Source organism: Gavia stellata, chromosome 2 (genome assembly GCF_030936135.1).
Source record: "Gavia stellata isolate bGavSte3 chromosome 2, bGavSte3.hap2, whole genome shotgun sequence".
NCBI classification, from domain to species: Eukaryota; Metazoa; Chordata; class Aves; order Gaviiformes; family Gaviidae; genus Gavia; species Gavia stellata.
The window spans coordinates 72,213,419-72,235,707 of NC_082595.1; the positions used below are offsets into that span (position 1 = coordinate 72,213,419).

The following is a 22,289-nucleotide window of genomic DNA, read 5'->3' on the forward strand; positions in this document are numbered from 1 at the left end:
TTTGGTAAACTTAATTTCCGGCAGTGGGAGGAGGAGGGTAGCAGGGACTTTGTAGGCCAGGGCTGGTGGGGTGTCCAGCTGCCTCTGGGTGTTCCTTTGCTTTCTGTGGGGCAGGGAGGCTGCAGTTATTTGATTAGATTCAGTTTACACCAAAAGATTTTTTCCTCGTGCTAGGGAAAAAAATGACTCCGCTATGGCTAACTTTTCAGCCTCCTTGCTCTGGTGGAGACACTTGAGGAGACCCGTTCACGAACAAGAATTTGTGTTCATTTCCTAGAGTTAACAGAAGAAGATTAGGCTACTTACTTCTGATTATTATTATTATTTGTGATGTTGAAAGTCAAGTATAATATTTCAGCACAGTATAATTTTGGTTAGGGAAAAGGGGAAATAGTTTTTGTTTTTGGTTTAAGAAATTATTCACACATTAGTTACATTTCACATTTTTCGGAAAACGATCTACTGAAGTTAAAACAAACAGTCTCAAATATTTCCATGAAGGATTATTTTCATAACTAGTGGCCCATGTTAGGTATTGCTAGTGGTACAAATTAAATTAATGTAGAATAATTCAGATGTGGAATGTATAATTAAATTCTGACTTACCAAACTATAGTGTGGGAAAGAAAACAATGAAACCAGTGGAAAAATAAAAGCATATGGATGAAGCATTATACTTGGTGCACACTGTAAGTTTAAACGTCAGAACAGTACATATTCAGTTTAGCTTTTAATATTTTAACATTAGCTTCGAACATGCTAACATTTTTTGTAAATTATTTTTGTATTTTGTGCAATGGAAATAATATACCTTTCTAAGTAGGAAAAATGTCTTTAACAGTGATTTCTACTTTAAGTTTTGTGGTGTATTACCAAAACAGAAAAAAATGCAAATCTGTTTGGACCTAGTTACCAGTTGGTATCCCAGTATGGGCAATTGAATTGGTATATATGATATCTTCTGAATTAGAGGACTCAGCTGTGGTAACTAAGTGGGTCACTCCACTCATTAATTGAGGGGCAACTGTTTAATATTGTCTGTTGTGCCACTTTGCAGCCTGTCACTTTCCAAACTGCCTCCTGGCAATAGAACTCCACAGGGAAGCCATCAGCCTTCTCATATTGGAATGATGTTCAAGAGATAGGCACTTAATTTGGATAAAATGAATAAAAGCACAAAGAAAATTGTGGAATTTAAAGCAATTTATTATGATACAAGTTTATAGGATATCCCTGCTAGCTCTTTCTTTTCTTGTGATGTGCTCAGTTTTGCAAAAACATACTGTACAAAATTAATCTTTTTCTTTAAAATCAAGAAATAATAAAATCTTAGCCTTTTACTGTTATGGCCTTACAGTGGCAAGTTTTAATTTCAGCTTTGTAGCAAATAAAGTCCTCAAGTGCCATTGCATATCAGAAGAATCAAATGTTTTTAAACATCCAGAATATAATATTAAATCTTAATTTTTGTGTTAAAATCACTGCATTGGTACCCAGTGGAGTACATAGCCCAGTTTAAATCAGGCTTTGTAACAGTAAATGTATGAAGACTTTATATTGAATTATTTTATATACAAATTTGTCTTTGATGAGTCTTAGTGGAAATGCCTAATAAAACATGATCCTTAATTATCTGATTTAATTAAAACAGGCTTGTCCACATTCTTGACAACCAGAGACCAGATTATGTTGTAGCAGTTTACACAGGGGCTGGATAACAGATAAACCCTATCAAGTTTGTAACGTTGGAAGATCATTTAGAGAACAAATTAAAATGTACTTGGCCCCATTGCACTCAACTCAATGTATTTTTTTTCCTTTGACATCAGAATAACTTTTGAATGTTGTATTTGATCAAACCCAGAGTATTGGGGAGGCTCTAAACGTTAGTGGGAAAACCTTGCTCAGTTGAGGACATTGAGTAACAGACTTTACTGAGTATCTGCCATCCATTAATGAATGTCACAGATTGTAACTCATTTGTAAATAGGTCAAAGAATTTGCTAGTGGCACCTATTAAACCTCTTCCAGTTCCAGGAGGACTCTAGTCTCAGGAAGGTGTGCTCTGCCAGGTAGGAGAGCATGGGGAAAGTGATGTGGACAAAATCCCAATCCCTAAAAGAAAAAACTGAATGTACCTTGCCGGTTGAAATAGAGAACTGGCAAGAGCACAGTAAATTAAATGGCCAAGCTATGAAATATATTGCTGTTTCTTCATCAGGTAAAATAAATATGAAATATTATTGCTGTTTGGCAGTGGCATTCCCTCACAGCCTCGAGGAATCAATGCTTTTCCCATTTTGAAGCTATCACAGAAGTCAATTAAAGTTTCTTGAAGCAGCCTATTTCTCTTACTTGAAAGAAGCATTTGAAAACATCGTAGTTAATGGATGTCAATTTCTCAATTGTGTTTTTGCGAATAGATTGACAGTGAGAAATGCCTAATGCTTATTTTGAATTCAGGAATGCAGATGTGCTGTCAAATTAAGCATTAACACACATAGAGCTCATGTTATTCTTGGGTATTGTTTTGAATATATTAGGTACCTGACCTTTGGAGTTGTTCACTCAGAACCAGCAAACTGGTGATAGCTCAGTGGGACTCTTACTGCAGTGTGCTCTACCTTTTTCTCTATCCAAATAATTAAGGAACATGGCATATAGCTAGTGTTAGTAGCATCTTTAAAGAGTACAGTTAATGCATTAGCTGCAAAACCAAAAAGAGATTTAAAAAAAAAAAATAGAACTATCAAACTTTATTCCCTGCCACCTCTGCAATATATTTTATTGGTGTTCACTGTAGCATTTTTTCCCTTGTAGCTAGGTAATGAAATCAAGCTAGTGCGATTCTTCCACCTTCTCAATATCAAAGGTTGCATCCCATCACAGACTACAGTAACTTCTGGCTAATCATATAACTGGAAATTAGTTTTCTTTAAACCTTTTGGAGGGGTAGTAGGAAAGATCTAAGAAGCAGGTTTCAGAAGATGATATATATGATTTCCCTTGCTTTAAGTTCTCTATGAAAAAACCAGACTATAACACTCCCTTGTGAAACTGGCAGCAGTTCTAGTAGGAGCTGGGAAAGCTCTGAGAGTCCAGTGTGTGGAATAGCTTGTTTTTTTCAGAGGTGCCTCAATCATGACACGAAGCAGGTTTCAGATAGAAGGGATGAGTCTCTTTGGCTTTCTTGCTTGGAGGTGTTGCTCATTCCCCATCACATGAGTATAAACAGGCATTTCTATTGCCTTCCTGGTTTGGAAAGAATACATAGACTCCGATAAAGACTTTTCTGCAAAATTGTACTTCTACAAGATGATCAATGAAAAACTGTGTCATTAGTTAGAATGCTAATGCCCAGGCACTAGTAGTTTGGGTCCTCGTCAGTCATCAGCTATGAAAATATATGGGCAAATTGTTAAGGAAAAAACTGTACAGTAGTTATGGTTCTTTGAACTATGATGTTATTTATGGTCTATGGCCTACTAGCATCAAGTCTTCAGAATACTTGGCTTTTACATCAAGATGTCAAAGAGTCTGGGAGCCTTGGACATGATGCTCTTAGCCAGAAAACAGAACACTTGGAGCTGAAGTACAGACTGCACGTTATGCTAGTGGCAGCCTGAATCTGCAGCCTTTCAGCTTCATCTGCTTAGAATGCAAGAGAGCCATCAAATGAGAACACATTTCTAATATGTCTGAGAGGGCTGTTGTAGCTGTGATAGCTGTGAGGTAAGTGTTTCTTTCAGTGCTCCTGCTGAGTTTCTAACTGGTTTTAGACCAGAGGAGAGTACGTAGGTGCTGGAACAAACCCATGTAGAATTAGGTCACCTTCCTTCCTCTCTGTGCACGCACCTGTCTGTTGCCCGTTCCTGTTATTTCAGCCTTGCTGCTCCCGCTGTTGTTAGTGCGGAGCTCGTGGAGGTTCAGTGGAGGTGCCCAGGTGAGCTCTTACGATAGTAGGCGAGTTCCCGTCCTGCTGCAAGAGCAGTGAATGGGCTGTACATGGGAGAGGTGACCCCTGGTAAAACTGGCCACCCGCAAAGTGGTGTGAAATACTAGAAAGTGAGCCTACTGCGAAAAGATTTCTTCTTGTCATTATCTGTAATTAGAACAAGTGGGAGACTGTCAGTAAACGCTATCTTGTCGAATATGAGTTTCAGGTTCATTCTCTTCTAACAGTGTTTTGCCATGTGAGCCATTAGTTAGGGGCCAATGTACTTGAATACCATGAGTGATGCTTTAAAGGGTAAAGCAGTGTATTCTGTACAGGGGTGTTTGCTAAAGATGATGAAGGAGTGTAGAGAGGAAGCTATGAATATTCCTCTTGCAACAGAATTTTTGTTACTAGAGACTGGTTAATCTGTGAAGCTAAATCCAGTCATAATAAACACTCCTTTGGTCAAGCTTTGGAAGGAGAAAAGCCTGCCTTGCACGCTCACTTTTTGGGCTACAAATTTCCTGTCTTTAGCAGGTCTTTTTGTGCTGGATTCTGGTCTAGCATGTTTAAAATTATTAGGGTAGCTTTCTTACGGAATTCTTAAAATGTTCTTCAGTGACCAGTTGTATCCACTGCACTTTTGTTGTGGCTGTTGGCTATTCCTACACCTAACAGATGGCACTCGCTTAAACTGACAAGCTGTGGGATAGCCGAGCATTACTAATAAAACCTATCATATGTTAAACTTGACCTGACATTAATCAAGTTTTGAATGCTACAAATGATTCATGGATAATAATTAGTCTCTTGATCATATTAGTGAACATCAGTCTCACATTTCTGCCATTATCTGCTTTCATTCTTACAGGGAACAAATCTATTGCAGTAATTAGGTGTTTTTAATGTGTTTTAAGCCAAAATGTTCTGTATGATTAACTTGGCAAAGAGGTTATTTTTAGTCTTTCAGTATGATTGGTTTCAGAGCTTCTAGTAAATTAACAAACTGAAAGGCTTTCCATAAAATAGTATTTTATAGAAAGTATGTATTTTTTAAATTTTATCAACTGAGAAAATTCCCATGTGTCTTCATGCAGTCATTTGGTATAATTTTCATCACAATATGATTCAGCTGTTGCCACAAATTACACAGTTCAAAATAGTGGTGATTTTGTTAAACAGATGAACCTTTGGAGTTTACTTTTACTCTTCGTGTTTAGTACTGAGTTATTGGTTAACATCAAGTCCTTTCAATACATACGTATTCATACAGACAAAAAACATTTACAGCTTTTCTCTGTTTATATCTTGAATTAGCATCTTGAGTGGATGGCTGCCTGAAAGCTGGGATTTTGAGCTTTAAGCATCAATTTTTTTAAAGGATTTTCATGCAATTTGAATTATACACTGATTTTACATCCCAAGAGCATGAAATGTCTTTTTAAGTAATGAGCAAGTGAGAAGCTTATACTTTGTGTTCCTTATGCAGTTAGGGCAAAGTAGATCATTTCACTGGTTTACTGAAAATGAGCAGTTATTCTTCAATATGTGTTGGTTCTTAATGAGCATATAAAACTTCTTTAAATGATTACTTCTTAAGGAGTTAAGTTTTTAATTTATTTTCTACAGTTTTTGATCCTACTCTTCCTTTATGTATATATATTTAAGACCATTAGCGTGGGCTTTAATTAATACCTAAAATACTGGTTTTTACCTCATTTGTTTGACATTAGGTATCATATCATATTTTTATTAGGGAATGAGAATAACGCTAAGGAAACTAGGTCATGTTAAATTGATTAAAAATCTGCTCGCCATCATTTTTATAGGTGATTTGGAGGAAAACATGGAATCATGTAAGTGAGAGACAGGTTACTGATATTTGCATGAGGGCGGTAAATGTTGATGTTGAAATGCTACTTACAGCTTTTGGAATCACAGGGTGCAAGCAGAAACATTTACTTGTATGGCCATGTACTAAGTCACACCCATGAGATCACGGGCTGTGCTTTTAGGACCTTCATGGTTACTTGGAAGGAGCTACTTCCATTCAAGCAGCCAGTTGTAATGAGCCATTGGCTGGTGGAATTCTTCTTTGGCAAGTGCTCGTGTATCCAGAGCTCTCCCTGAAAGGAGACTCCTGTGGAGGAGAACAGGGAGTTCATGTTTTTCTTGCTGCTATGGCCCTTCTGGAATATTCTGTCTAGTCTGGCTGGGATGGTTTCAGTTGATGAAAAAAAAAATGATAACTCTGAGTTTAGAGGAGACATTATTGAAATATTTGAAGAGTTACTTCTGCTTCCTTGTGAAATGTTTGAAATATGAAGCTTGTTTCTTTGTCCAAAAAGCCTCCAAGAGGTGACTTGGTCAGTGTCTAAATAGAGGAACAAGAAAGAAGAGTTAAAGGAAGAAAAAAATTGCTGAGAAATAGGCGTTAATTTTCTAATTGCACATACAATACTTCATTGGAACAACTTAACAAAGATTGTGGTTCTCCGTCTCAGAATGCTGTAACTTGAGACAGCACGGTTTTCCAAAAAATTACTTGGCACTTGAGCGTATAACTTGAAGAGGAAGTTAAATATGCATGAGAGGAGAGGGTTTCATTTCATCCTCAAAGCTTTCTGAAAGTTAGTCTAAACTGGTGATCCAGGCTATGCTTGTTTTGGGGCAGGGAGGGAAAGAAGCAGTGGAGCTGCCAGAGGTACGTCTTTGATCCTTCCCTTTCTACACCCAAACTGTTGATTTATACCAGATTTGTTTAGGTCAGCTGTTTTACTTCAAATGCTAGGTGAGATGAACAGTATCCCAAGTGTGAAAAAGGTAAAAGCTTGAGTGGCTTCAGTTTGAGATGAATTTTTTTCCTCCACTTTGCAGGAGGTATGTGCTCCCTTTAATTCCCAAAGCCGTGTATCTATGTACTTTGTCAGTGAACCAAAACAAAAACTTCTCTTAACGCTTAATTTTGGGCTCTAATTCTCTTACAAAGTGAATTAGCCTACATTTTTTTTGTGGAAAGTTTGAGATTTTGAGTTTTCTTTTTAAATAATATATGAAACTTCCCGCCCCCACCCCCAGTTACTAACATGCTATTTGATGCTTCTTTGCTCTGGTACTGACTGAAAGCAGCTGTTTAATTCTTGATACCTTCTCTGCTTTTTGAAACAAACAAAACCAAAAAAGAAACGGTGCTGCAGGACACGGGAAACTGGAAAGATTCTGGGGAGAAGGAAGGAGCAAAGACTACAACCGTAGCTTAGAGGAACCCACTTCCCTCACCTGCCATTAAGCTGCATTTGATACTATTTTCAAGCATTGCATAGTAGCCTGTGTATGATCTGGAAGGAAGCTTATACCCCACCAACAGCCTGTTTAATCCTTTTCCAGGAGGCCTACTTTTCAAAATGTAATGTTTGAAAGCTGGAGTTTGTAATGTTAATAGTGTGGATGATGGCTACATCATTGCCTGTTACTGATGACTTGATTTATTTTGGGAAACGTGATAGTTGGGATGAATCTGAGCCAGGTTATTTTTGCGTTATTTTAACTTAACTGAACTTAAATAGAAATAATTCTCTAGGATTTCTGATGTCATTCAAAACCAGGATTTATGAAGATATCATGTAGTAGGTTATTCTCAATAAATTTTTCTTCTACCCATAACAAGAGAGATCCAGATTTCAATTCTGATTTTTAAGCAAAATAGTTTTGTTAGCAGGGTTTTAGGTTTTTTGTGTTTTAGTTTGTTTGGTTTTTTTTAAACTTAAATCCAGGGAGGCTAGAAATACTGGTTTTGTTACACAGATCTTCAGCTGGATTTGTGATTCATAGATCATTTTTTCAGAGACTTCTCTATGTAATAATAGAGATGAATTATTTATCTTGTGAGTTAGCAAAAATATGATGAAAATACTTCTCTTAGTAGCAGACACATTAAATTCAGGTTTGTTTTATTGTAGGTTGTTAAACCACTGTACATTTGAAACCATTTGTACCTCCCACTTTGGATGTAAAACTTTTTTCTGGGATGTCTTAAATACATCAGCAACCAGTGCTGAAGTAAACACTTTTTATATTGAACTCGGATAATTAAGATCTCATGAAATAGTGTATACTGAGATGAGACAGGGCTATTGAGGAGGTTGTCATGTAAAAGTAGAAAAATACAGAAACTGGCAAGCAAGATGAAACAAATTCATGTAAAAATAAAACAGGAGTGGTATCCTGTTTTGAAAGCACAATAGTCTGTCTCTTTTAGAGAAGTGCAAGGAAAGAGCCAGAATAATTGTTTCCTTTTAGAAAAGGTGGCTATTGGTGCTGGTAACTTCTGAATCTTTTTCTGAAGACTCTATAATAAGTTTAAAGAATCTGCAGTATCTGTGCAGAGATTTATGAGGCCATGTCTGCAAAACCTGACAGTTGTCAGGATGCGGGAATTACCTTGTAGTCTGGTGGTGAGGGCTGTCATCATCTGATGAAGGAATTGTCCTGTAAGTTGAGCTGAAGCTTAAGCTGGTTAAGATGCTGGCTCTGTGAAATTAGGAATGACAGTATGCACATGTCTGAAGGTGTTTTGAGTTCTAGTTAACTGACAGTTCAAGTGGTAGTTTCTTTGTAACTAAGACTGTTGAGTAAAGTATGTTCCCTTTTGCAGCCTTCGCTGTGGAGTGACCAGGTAGGTGATCAGTAATTTGAAGGTGGCTCTTAAAAACTGCTTAGGGACAGATACAGGCAGAGTTGCTGTAGCTTGACTTAAAACTGAATGAAGCGTATAACAGTTCTGAAATTGAAAAAGCAAGGAAAATGGATTTATATTTGTCTTGTATTATAAAATGCAAAGGGATTTTTTTTTTCTGTATCTCCAAGTATTTCACTAGACTGACAAGTGGTATCGCTTATGAAGCCTAAATATGGACAAAACGGTTAGGAATATTGTGACATAGCAGATTGATAATAGTTGTGTGAAAGGACCTTAGCCAAATTATTCTGTAGAAAGTTGATATGACTTTGTAGAGACATTGTTATGTTTTGGAATCTGCCTAACTCTCGCGGCATGTTGTGTTTCCATGAGATTTTTTTTTTGTAAGGGGAAGGAAAAGGCACAGTAGTACCTGCTGGATTTATTTATTTTATGAATAAAGCAACATCTGAAAACTCATTGGAATCATGTGGCTTGCCTCAGAATTACAGAAACAGTAATAAAAACCTACTAGTGTTATGTGGAAAGTGTACAGACTGAAATTTTCTCCTCTCCCTGCTGGAGGAGCCAAGTGATTTCTTTACTGACAAGTATAGAGCGATCTCTAAAGCATGATTTTTTCAACTGTCCACTCAAGAACTGCTGATTGGTTCCGTGTTTTAGCAAAATCAGCTTCAGCAGGTTATTAGTGCTGCTTTTGGTGACATACTGCTGCTCCTCAGCTCAGTGGCTAAAGAGCAAGGAGAAATCCTGTTACTTGTCGTACAGTACCACTCATTCCATGCAATTATACCATTCTTTTCATTAGAGGAATATTATTAGATGTAGCAATAATTTTTAATTTGATTTAGTTATGAAATAAGAAAGAAAAAGTTTTAAATAAGGAACTGTAGTATGAGTATATGGTTTATTGAAATGTTCACAGGGAAGCAGGAAGCTGCAAGAAGTGAACAAAGGGATTCACAGGTGGAAAGAGATGCCACGAGGCTACAAGGAATAGCATGCTAGAACAATTGGCTCGCATGCATCATTTACCCATCTTTTATAAAATGTCACTGAGATGCATTGCATTTTATGTGATCCCTGGCAGTCATCCCAGTCAAGCAGGTGTGCCATTTATCATGGTGCCGATTAAAAAAGACTGTACTGTTCAAGTTAATTAGAAATTTCAATATGTGTGGAAAATTGAACATTGTTTTTTAAAAGATGAACCATGATATCTGCATTTTAAGTTCATAAACCTAAAAACCTTATATAAGCTATATTTTTAATGTCAAAAATATTTGTTTATATGTCAAGCATTCCTTTTCTGCTCATTCTCCTGTCATTCCAAACTTTCTGCAATATTCAATGGGTATATAGTCTGCTGTTCACAGACAACCTCTAAATAGTTTAATTCTCAAGAAAGTGTGTATGGGAAGAAGCTCAGAGAAAATTTCCATTCCTTCCTTCCCACTTCACTCCCCCTCTCCCAAATTGCCAATCCCTTCTAGTAAAAATTCTTTTCTAGAAAGTTATCATTGAAATACTTGTATTTGACCTAATGAGAATGAAAGCAGAATAACTGAGAAATGAAAGCAGAATAACTAAACCTTTTTGTGCTCCCAGCTATCTGTTGAGTCTTTTTCTGGTTTTAAAATCCTTTTGTCTTCGATATCTAGTTGACATTTGGTAGGAGATGCCTTAATAAGAATATTGTGCAACTCCAAAATGAGAACGAGTTCAACTCTGAAACTGGATGTCAGGTTGCTAAGAGGGATTCCCTTGTGTTTTATAATTCTGGTGGAGTAGTGAATAACAAGGAATACCAGAATATGTATTTTTTTTAAAAGGGTAAATTTTGAATTTACATTTTCCCCCTATTTATGGAATTGTAATAATATGCTTTAATATAGTTTAACTACACGTAGACCAGAGTGGAGAGAGCTGCAGGTAAAACAGTGCATGATAATAATTTTATGCTTTGCCTGGGTGAGTCACACACTGCGAATTAAAAGATTGTTTCTATATTCTTAAGTTTTAATTTGGGAAAGAGTAAATAATGCAGTTTACATAAGATCCAACACCGAAGTAGCCATGTCCTCAAATTCCTTTAAGAACTTCAGATAAGCAGAAACAGAGATGATTGGTTTCTGTTTGCCAGTTTGGTTAGTGCCTTTGAATAAGATAGCTAGAAATGTATAAAAAGTATGGTCTCAGCTAATTTGAAGTTTGTCTTTTATATTTAAAGATGTAGGTTTCTGTATTCAGAGGAAGTTTTTTTGGTACTGGAATTTAATGAAATCTTTTCCATGAGTTTTTGTAAATATCAAGTGTATTCTTATTATGGATTTCTCACTGGCCTGTCAGTTTTGGAACTGTGCAGTAACTTTGCAAGTGATCCGCAGAAGGCTTAGCTTGTGTAGAAAAATTTTTATTTTTTTTCTAAACGTTTTAACATTTGTTTAAACATTTTCCGATGTACTCATTTTTCTGCTGAAGCAAAGATTAGCAATGAATTTATGAAAGAATTGCAGATTTTTTTTTCTTATTTTGTATAGATATCTGGTAAAGGATTGTGAGCCTCAGTTGTAAATTTCAAAATTATAATAGGTAAATGCAACCTACAACTTCACATTCCAACTATGGGCTTTCTGTACTGAATAATAGTGTTTCTCTGCATGATTTCTTACTCAGAATCAAATGTTCTTGAAGTATTTTACCACTTGAGAGTATTCTCATAGAGTGTGTTTTGCAGTTAAATTGTATCTAAAAATTGAATAGTGAAAGCTGTATTTGTAGATGCAGTTGCAAGGACAAATATGCTAATGACTATGTGGATAAGGAAAAAAGCTGGGTTTTTTATAGCAAAATGATCAATTATTCTGTGCAAACAGCTACAGGTTTAAACTAAATATCTTGTTATATTATTACTGTTTAAAATATTTGGCCATCAGGCTTTTGATCCATTTTAAGTTCATTGCTTTGAGTTGTACAGCCCATAGGAAGATACAAATGTTAATTCTTAACTTCTTTCACACTTTTGCCGTTTACTGAGGGCAAAGTTTGATACTTGATTTGAGCAATTTAGTCAGTGGGTCATTGAGTTAAGTTGGACTATACAAAGGAAATGATACAAAATTAACAGTCTAGGCCAAAATGTTGCTTTTAAAACTGACTGATGTACTGAGTTCTGTATTTGCTATGTTTTATGACCATGTGGTTACTTATACATCAAAGTTTTTCAAATGTTACTACAAGCACCTACAACTGCAGGATAGATGCTTCATGTCTACAGTAAAACATAAATTGGAGTTAATAAATAGGTGTTTTGCGCCAGGGGACGTTTAGGCTGGATATTAGGAAAAAATCCTTTACTGAGAGAGTGGTGAAGCACTGGAACAGGCTGCCCAGGGAGGTGGTGGAGTCACCATCCCTGGAGGTGTTCAAGGAACATGTGGACGTGGCATTGTGGGACATGGTTTAGTGGGCATGGTGGTGTTAGTTGATGGTTGGACTTGATGATCTTACAGGTCTTTTCCAACCTTAATGATTCTGTGATTCCGTGGTAATTCTCATTTTTGCTATTACTTGTCAATTGTAGTTCTCACTGGTTATTTGCTTTTCCTTAGGCAAGTCATAATTTAACATGGAAGTGTATCATCAATTCTTGTAACTGTCAACTAGCTGGTTTCATTAGTTTGCTTAGTTAGATGTTTTTTCCCTGGTAAGTGCATCTTGATGGATGTATTCACCTCCATATGGAATTCATAATCTTTGAAAATGTAAAACAGAATATTCAAGATCCAAATTAATTGGGGCAGTTGTTTTACAGTAGTGTAGCTGTGTTACTGGGTAATGCTCTAGTTAGGGAGTCTGCCAAACATGAATTTTGAATGATGCCCTGAAATATTTTTCAGTACGTTTCAATCTAAAGTGCTACTTGCATGTTAAAATGGTGAGTTTGTTTCTTAATATGGCCACAGATGACTGTGGCGTCTTGTATCAGAACTGATTTTTCTTCATCTTTTAGTGTATAGAAGCATCCTGGTTTCTCAGTATTTCTTTTTGGACAAAGGCATTTTCCTTGAATAGAACTGTAAGGGTTTGCCTCCCTGAAACTTGTTTCAGCCTTGAGTGCTCTTTGTAAAAACTGCTAATTTGTTGAAGCTTTCTGTTCTGTTTTAAATGTCGTATGTTGACATTTCCCAAGCTCTAACATTAAACCATAAATAAGCAGTTTACTAGCAAATGATTGCAATAGTAGTGTATAATCTGCTTTGATGTGCAGTCTTCTAGGTGAAATATTTCCCTGTGGAAAAAAGATTTATTTTCCTTTTGTTCTGCAGCTCCTGGAAGGAAGCTTTGCCAGAGAAGTTAGCCATGAAGTAGATGGTCTGATATTTCAGCCTACAGGAGTAAGTAGCCTAAAAATGGATTTTTCTACCTTCACTCTCAAATGAAATTCTCACCATCGCTCCCCACTCATCCTCCCATCTACTACCTAATCTTTGTTCTGGTCAGGATTACTTTGCAGTGTTGGTTCTGATTTTTCCAGTTCCTCAGACTACTTAGATTCAATGGGTTGCAATCTAATTTGTAGTATGTGTGACTTTGGATTAATCCATGGTGGTAGTTTTCAGGAATCAGCTCATGGTTTTTTTGCATGTGTAGTATGATGTGCTGCTAAATAAGGAAGGATTTTTTCTGACTGCATGAGTTCTGTGAATCTTTCAACCATTAACTTGAGCTCTTGGATTATTTTTCTTTCTCAAGGATGTTCACACGTTAAAATTTTAGTAAAATTTGTGACTCATGTTGTTTTAGCGCAATTAAAGCATGATATATTCTTGAGCCATGTCCACCACTGTAAAGGTATACAACTGGTGTGGGGAGAACTCAGCAGAAGAACTGCAGACAACCAGAAAAAATAATGTGAATGGTTCTCAAGCAGGAAGGGTGACTTTAAATGACGTCAGTAGCATGGCCTCATCCATCCTGCTGCTGCTCCTATTGACTCTGATGCAATGGATACACTGCAGTGTGTGTTGTATATTGGCATAGATAGTGACTGTAATATCATCCATGTTGACTTTTTTCTTAGCTTGTAAAACAAGGAATTGGTTTTGATTATTTCAAATTTGGCAGATATTCCTACCCCTACAGTTACTCACAGAAAACATTTGTATTTAGTTTTCCAGATAAAACAGTTTTTCTGGTCTACTTCCTATATTGTAGATCTTAGCAAGGGTGATGACACTCCCATCTGGAAATAGGATTAACCTTTCTTCTTTACTGTAAGTTCTACATCAGCTAACCACAAACTAATTGAGCAGTTAGACCACATACTTTTTTTTTTTTTTTTTTAATATGTAGCTATTTCCAATTCAAAGCAAAACAACTAGGGTGAAGAAAATTCATACTTTCATAAGAAGTCCTGATGATGTCTTAGAATATTGTTAAAATCTAAAGCAATTGTAAAGGCTTCTCAGAACTACTTTCCTGAATATTAGAGGTTAAGCTATGCAGTTACTCCAGCTAAATTTGAAACTAGCTTTTCTACTTGAAATGAAATTACTGAAGAATGTGTCTCTTTGCTGTTGTTACAGGAAATTGGTATCTGATACGGTTTTTTGTGTTTCTAGAACTTGGGTTTTCTGATTTAGCATACTGAGAAATTTATAACCCATCAAAAACTCATTTTCTTGCATAAATACTTATAAAGGTTTTTAATCTTTAAAATATGGCATATATTTGTTTAGTCTAATTTAATGTTCAAATTTCAGTATTATTTCAGGATTTATGGAATGTAAGTTTATGGCATCCGTTATTAAACTGATTGTCCTGGATTAAGCAATGTGCAGTTTTCTCAATGGCTTTTGTAGCTGAGAAAATAAAAGTAATATACTTAGAGCAAAAGAAATTGTTGTAGACCTATTAATTGGGAAGTAAGTATTAAAGCTGATTAACTGAAAAGTGTGAAGCTGATATAGATAGCTGATACTACTTTTTTATTTTATGTGGTCCAGAGGGCATAAATTAGTAGGAAACAATACAAGGGCAACAGAGTGTAACAATGCATAAATGATCCCTTGAGAATACTAACTGAAATAATTTTTGGTTTTGCATTATAGTTGCAGTTATATGTGTGGTATATTACATCTTTTCACAGAGAAAGATACCTGTTGTTGATCGGGGTAGAGGCCTGAATTTTGGTCATTGTGAGACTTAAAGACCTTTATAAAACCAGTTTGTCTCAAGTGAAGAGAGCAGGGCATATCCAGAAGAAAACAATTCTTAACAACCATTTTTATTGACATATTTGATCTTGCAGAAGAAGAGACAGACAGAAATGATGCTGAGTTTTAGAAGATCAGGGAAATTTAAGAACATCTTTTGGGAGCTCCTGAAGTCTCATGTGCGTTTAGAGGAGAAGAAAACAAAAGTAGACAGGAATTAAAGCAAACTCACAAAGAAGGATAAAGTGGCAGCAGAGGAGAATGAACAGAATGTGACCATTTACAGACAGGAAAATTTTGGGGGAAAAATACCCACACTTTCCATACTTTTAATAGTTAAAGCAGAATGCAGAAGTTAACTAATTATGTAATATAAAGAATGTTGAGCTTATTAGTTCAGTCTGTTTGAAAGTCTTTTCTCTGTGTGTTGGGTTTTTTTTTTTCTTTTTCCATTTACTCAGAGATGTTCCTCTTGATCTCTGGTTTTAGACACAGGCATCTAGACCTGAGTATATGGATATATTCCCCACTAGCTATAGGCAACACTGGTAGTGGGAGTTGACACGGATGGAGAAAGAATATTTTGTTGTTTTGAAGTTTCGTTTAGTTCTGACTTACAATAAAGATCAAAATACCCAAAATGATTTGTGAATAGGAATTATGCTTTTAGCCTCTAAGAGCTCTGCATTTTCTCACTTTTCTCTTGGGTTTGAAGAGATTTGGCATCAAGTGCCTATGAATTAGTTCAGTTTTGAGAAATCGGCATGCTTTAATGAAAAGGGATTTGTGAAAGTTTTACTACTGAATCTAGGGTTTCAGTTAGATATAATAGGGTTTATTTTCTTCTGTTAGGCTTCGTATCTAAACTCATATTCTGAATAGCAAGCTTCTTGTACTGAAGGAGAAATTGTTTTGCACTGTGACTGGTGATGGTAGAACAACGTTAAGGAGTAAGGAGATTGTTTTCTGCCTGTGCAGGTTAGTTTATTTTGCAAGGTCATGCTAACTGAGCATTATTATTCTTAATTAATTCACCAGTTACCTGAGTTACTTTTACTTATATTGGTTATTGCCCAGGGTATACAAGTGCTTTAATTTCACAATGACAATTGAAAGGCAATGACTGAGGCCTCCCTTGTTCTTCCCCCTTCTTCCCTTTCCAGAGACTGAAAGCTTTCACAGATCGTGAGAAGAGCATGTTTAGTGGAAGTGGTAGAGGTGTTTGCCTCCTTTATAATTTAAGATTGCTTTGTAGGTGATTTGGTGTGATGTGTGCTTCATAGTGCCCCCCTGCGCATCCCCTGCATTAACCTACCATTCTCTAACAACTCCATGGTGAGAGACAAATATAAGACAATGTTTTCTTACTATTGTTTCTCTTCTTCCCTTTGTACTCTTCTCCTTTCCTCTTTTCCTTTTCATGCATCCTGTCTATCCAGTAGTCCGTTTCCCACATTCCTTTTGATTTCCCTTTTATGTCGCTTCTCCCTAATGCTTCTTTTCCCTGCATCATTTTCTTTCCATTTAAGATGCTACCGATATAACTCCCATATGGCTAAATCAGCTCCATTCCATCTGATCAGCTTTCTGATCCCTCTACATGTAACAGGTTGGCAGAGCAGGGACCGAAGCTAAGTGCTAATTAGGAGGAGTGAAACAGGACAGCAGGAAACTTCCTGGACAGGTATGTCATCCTGTGATCATGCCCCAGACAATAAGTGAATTAGTTTGCAGGTAAAAGCCAAATACCGTATTCACAGATTCTGAATGCTTGTGTGAAGATTGGAAGCTTTCAATCCTTTTTTCCAAAAGGTTACTGCAGAACAGCGAACAACTTCTTACATTTGTTTTAGAACACTTGCAGTTTGCCAACCTGTGTGTTTTGAATGGAAATCTCAAAAACGGCCTCTTATCTTCTGATGGCAGAATCAGCTCTCTGACCTATGCCCACTCATCAGTGAAATTACTTTTGTTATCTGCCTTGTAAATCATACCTTTGCTAGATATCTCAGACTGTCTAATTTTTATGCTAGCAGTCTCTTAATAACTGACTTTCTTGCTGGCTAGAACTATTATTTTCCCTTGCTTGCAAAAAGGATGCAGGAATTATTTTCTTACTTTAGCCGCCTAAAAGGAGACTAGCTGGCCATCAGTTAGGAAGGCCTAAGGATGCTTTCTGAGCATCTGGGGAAAGCTTGTATCAGAATTTATTCTCTTCTGTTCCATCTTTCTGCCTCCTGAGCTCTATGACATTTTTGTGTTGGCTCAGACTGATTTCTGATTGGTACTTCTCCGTGCTCTTATTTTGGATGAGCAATAAAGTCCAGTTGTGTGGGTTTGGGATTTTTCTGGGAAAGGAGGAAGGGCAGCTGCTAAGCTCTGTTCTTCTAAGATAAATGTTGTTTTAAAGAATGGCTGAATTATTTAACGCATAACTCTCCATACTGAGTACTAACAAAAAGCTTAGCCTTTAAAATGGAGCGGGAATAACGAACAGGTTTTTATTACTGACTAACATTGCATGAGTTTTTAATGTATCTTCCTTCCCCTCCCTTGGCAGACTTAGTGGTGATACGAAATGCTTGGTTGCCTGTTAATTATTTGTGCTATTCCCATTGTATAATAGGCTGTGTTATTTTCTGTCATTGTAAAAGTTCAGCCAAAATCACTGAAATTAACACTGAATGAAATATCTCTAAAAGATACCACCAAATAAAATATCTCCAAAAGGACATGTTTTGTTTCATTAAAGAGTGCCAGTTTCTCCTAAATAATCTTATATAATTGGTAAGCCTTTTCTTTCACAGTATACATTTTATCGAATCATCTGTGAATTTTTAAACATAGGCCAAGTCAGTTGCTGGCATCTTTCCAAAACTCAGACATCATGTTTACCAGTGATGGGGTATCAGTTATTGTTAAATATTTCTATTGCAATAGCAAGTAATGGCATCAGATATGCTCAGATATAGTCTCAATACCAAAGCAGATATAAGGCTTGGGGAGAATCATATGATGCCATAAATTTTTGCTTCCAACACATATACAAGTCTCTGGAGTTAGCTTTCTAATTTTGTAGTGATTCATATAAGATTTGGAGGCAGTGGAATAGAATAGAATGGAATAGAATAGAGTATTTCAGTTGGAAGGGACCTACAACGATCATCTAGTCCAGCTGCCTGACTGCTTCGGGGCTGACTAAAAGTTAAAGCAAATTATTAAGGGCATTGTCCAAATGCCTCTTAAACACTGACAGGCTTGGGGCATCTACCACCTCTCTAGGAAGCCTGTTCCAGTGTATGACCACCCTCTCGGTAAAGAAATGCTTCCTAATGTCCAGTCTAAACCTCCCCTGGTGCAGCTTTGAACCATTTCCATGTGTCCTGTCACTGGATCAGAAATAGCGTGGCCAGCAGGACAAGGAAAGTGATTGTGCCGCTGTGCTCAGCACTGGTGAGGCCGCACCTCGAATGCTGTGTTCAGTTTTGGGCCCCTCACTACAAGAAGGACATTGAGGTGCTGGAGTGTGTCCAGAGAAGGGCGACGAAGCTGGTGAGGGGTCTGGAGCACAAGTCTTATGAGGAGCGGCTGAGGGAACTGGGGTTGTTCAGTCTGGAGAAGAGGAGGCTGAGGGGAGACCTCATCGCTCTCTACAATTACCTGAAAGGGGGTTGCAGAGAGGTGGGTGCTGGTCTCTTCTCCCAAGTGACTAGCGACAGAACAAGAGGAAATGGCCTCAAGTTGCGCCAGGGGAGGTTTAGACTGGGTATTAAAAAAAAATTCTTTACTGAGAGAGTGGTGAGACACTGGAACAGGCTGCCCAGGGAGGTGGTGGAGCAGCATTAGGTTAACAGTTGGACTCGATGATCTGAAAGGTCTTTTCCAACCTAAATGATTCTGTGGATACCAGGAAGAAGACATTAGCACCTCTATTCCTTAATGTAGGTGCTAAGATTGCCTGATTTTTATTTTTTTTTTTTCTGTAGAGTTTGCAGCAGAAGGGAAGAGAGTCTGGAGAGAATAGTTTTCATCAGTCTTTGTGTTGACCCACACTACTAAAACCTTTCATGTAGTTTTAGAATATCTTATTGCTAAATGTGATTTCCTGTGTAAGAGGAATGTTCATGACTGAATCTGTTACTAGTCAGGGGATGCTGTTGTCATGTCTGTGTGCACTTTTTGTGCTGTTGTAGGTTTTCCTTTAACAGAGAACTTGCTGTCAATCTCCTGAAATGCCACTGAGCTTTACAACTCTTTTCTGCCTATGAATAATTGTTATATTTAATTTCCATGGCAATGTTCCTTGCAGTTAGTCTCTTAAATAGCTAGTCATATCTCAAATATACCATTCTATCTTGTGCTTTATGAACATACTCAAATTTATTAGCAATGCACAGTATTTCTTTGAGAGGTTTTCTGTGACTATACGAGTAAAATTTTTATACCAATTCAAGTTTGTCTTTGCTGTCTTGAGGTGATTTGTTTTCTATTTTTTTTTTTGAAAATCAGAAAACTAGAAAATTAAGAAAAAATAACAACAGAAATGCTAACTTAAACACCAGTAAGGAAGGTCTAATTAAATTGTTAGACTCCTAGATAAAAGTGCCATGATTTTTGAACACAGTAGATTTTTATGATTTCCACTTACTTTCCAAGAACTTGAGATAATTCACACCTCAGGAAATCTGAACATTTCTTACAGGTACAAACTCCTAGTGTTCACTTGTGACAAAAAATGGCCATAAAGGGGGGGAGGTTACAAGTCATTCTTAGCTCTGAATATAGTCAGGTAATGGTGTAGCAAAAGTTTTTCTTGTTTAACTTTCTGCTGTTGGCCCTCTAGTCCATTTAGAGATGAAAATGTATATGCTATTTGCCAAAATTGTTTAACCTGACTTCCTTTTTATGTCTGCCTGAATAGATGTCAGTGCCTTGAGTCTGATTACCTAAGGAAAGTGTTAGTTCTAATTGGTATCTTATCTCATTTCTTTGCTTATGACCTATACCATCTAACGTTCTCTGATTTCTCAGGCAATAAATTGCATTTATGGGAGCTTTCTCAATAGGTTCTTGAACTTCTGTTGTGTAGTTTAATCATCTTGCCTGCCAATGGCATTAGGCAGGAAAGATTTTTCTTACGTTTTACATTGTGCATACTAGTCATCCTCAGGATTGTCAGCTGACATTAATATGGTGGTGTCTCTGCATGTGTTGTTTAGGAGAAGAAAAAAATGCTTTTTCTGGATACTGCTGTTTTAAATGTTGGGAAAATAAAGATGTATTTTGTATTAGGATAGGCATAATCATCATTCATAAAAGCTTTCACATATGAATTCTTGCAAAGCTTCTTTGTCTCAAAGCTAGGTGCCAAGGAGATCGTTGAGTGCACTTGCTGTCGTTCTTCCAGCTATGTCAGATTGCACACACTTTCTAGCTAAAATGAATAAATAAATGTTAGGAATCTATACTGTAAATGTGATATTCAGGAGAGAATACCAAAGCAATTATTCAGCTACTGCAAAACATACATGCTTTTAAGAGAGGAAGTCTGTGTTCCACAAATTACCTTAACTGACATGTGTGGTGGATCAGCTTTGAAAAACAAATCTCTTTTATGGCTGGATAGGGAAGTCTAGGAGAGGTTCTGCTTCAAATCAGTGAGAACTCTTTACTGAATCATCTGAGTAGTTGATTCAGCTCTTGATGTTTAACATAGGCTAATAAAGTGGTCACTTGTCTACATGGCAGTGTTCCTACTCATCCTGAATTTACAGCAATCTTTCCAGGATTGAGAAGCTGGTAGATCAGGGATGGCTTGGAAACTGGAAGATACCGTGGAAAATATTTTGTCAATACTTTTTTCTTCGGATCCTGGAATAGCTATTAATAAACGGAATGGTTAATCTATACTCTGTCTATCGAACTCAAAAGATTTACAAAAATAGCTGGAAGAACTACCTTGTTATTACAGAATCACACAGAATCACTAAGGTTGGAAAAGACCTGTAAGATCATCAAGTCCAACCATCAACCAACAAACACCACCACGCCCATTAAACCATGTCCCACAATGCCTCGTCCACACGTTCCTTGAACACCTCCAGTGATGGTGACTCCACCACCTCCCTGGGCAGCCTGTTCCAGTGCTTCACCACTCTCTCAGTAAAGAAATTCTTCCTAATATCCAGCCTGAACCTCCCCTGGCGCAACTTGAGGCCATTTCCTCTTGTCCTGTCACTAGTCACTTGGGAGAAGAGACCAACACCCACCTCTCTGCAACCCCCTTTCAGGTAACTGTAGAGAGCGATGAGGTCTCCCCTCAGCCTCCTCTTCTCCAGACTGAACAACCCCAGTTCCCTCAGCCGTTCCTCATAAGACTTGTGCTCCAGAACCCTCACCAGCTTCGTCGCCCTTCTCTGGACATGCTCCAGCACCTCAATGTCCTTCTTGTCGTTTATGATTGTTTTCTCCCAGTACTTTGCCCTGTGCATGCCAGAACAAGACAGCCAACAGACCTCTTAAGTTTCCATAAAGACCCTTCATAAAATGTTCATATTTTTTCTTAGTCAGGAGCATAGTGGTAAAGCAAAAATAGTGGTTTGTATCAGGATAAGGCAGAATATTTAGCTAGATCTTCATCCTGCTGTTTTAGTGTAAGCTGTAGCCCAGCATTTCAGGAAAATGACACATGTACCTAAGATTTGTGAAAGTAGGGTTGCTTTCAGAGGAGTATCGACACTTGCATTGTGGTATCTGGATGGTCAAAACAGTTAAAGACACTTTCTTTAAAAAGCAGAATGGTTTATTTTACATTACCTTGTCAGTCATAGTTTGAAATATTTACTGGGTTGCTGTTCTTATAAGTAGCAAATTTGAAAATGGACGATCAATATCACAAAAGAGTAACTGGTTTTGTAATTATAAAAATGTCTGTTAGGTGCTAGCATGTATTATCAGAGAAGTCTTTGAATGTAACTATATATTTGGTGACAACACATTTAAAGTAATCATATGCACTGTACTCTGCAGAACAGTATGCTCTGCAAGGCTCAGAGGTGCCTGCGGAATAGTATTCTGTATTGAGGAGGTACAACAGAACACAGTTGTGATAATTTGATGTCATTTTGGCTGCCAGCAACTTCAGTTTCAGTTGTAATTGTACTCCTTGTTCCATTCATTAGCTCCCCTAGTCTTTGACATTCCCCAAATGGTGAACCAAGTCCTTTAACATATGATTAAAAATGGAAGTCTTGAGCTTGATATGAAAGCTATAAATTGCTTTTAAGAAAATTCTTCCACTGATGTGCCTGCTGAATAATTTAGGTGTGATTGTATCGTACAGGTTATACTCTTCTAAGTACAGAGTTAGAAGGGCAGTGCCGGGCTTCATGCCATAACTGTAGAAGTCAGAATAAGAAACCTGATGAAAACTAGT

The 22,289-nt window shown here is 37.1% G+C and overlaps 1 protein-coding gene across 2 annotated transcripts in view; it reads left to right on the plus strand.

Annotated features, from left to right (window-relative positions):
* The window catches only part of RNGTT (RNA guanylyltransferase and 5'-phosphatase), a 192,174-nt gene that overhangs the window by 86,147 nt on the left and 83,738 nt on the right, over positions 1 to 22,289 (plus strand). Inside the window, exon 12 of one of the 2 annotated variants that reach the window (XM_059829856.1) lies at positions 12,965 to 13,033. The exons of the other annotated variant lie outside the window; for it this stretch is intronic. Coding sequence (XP_059685839.1) covers positions 12,965 to 13,033 — 69 coding nt within the window. The remainder of the gene's footprint in view (positions 1 to 12,964; positions 13,034 to 22,289) is intronic. 2 annotated transcript variants of the gene reach the window in all.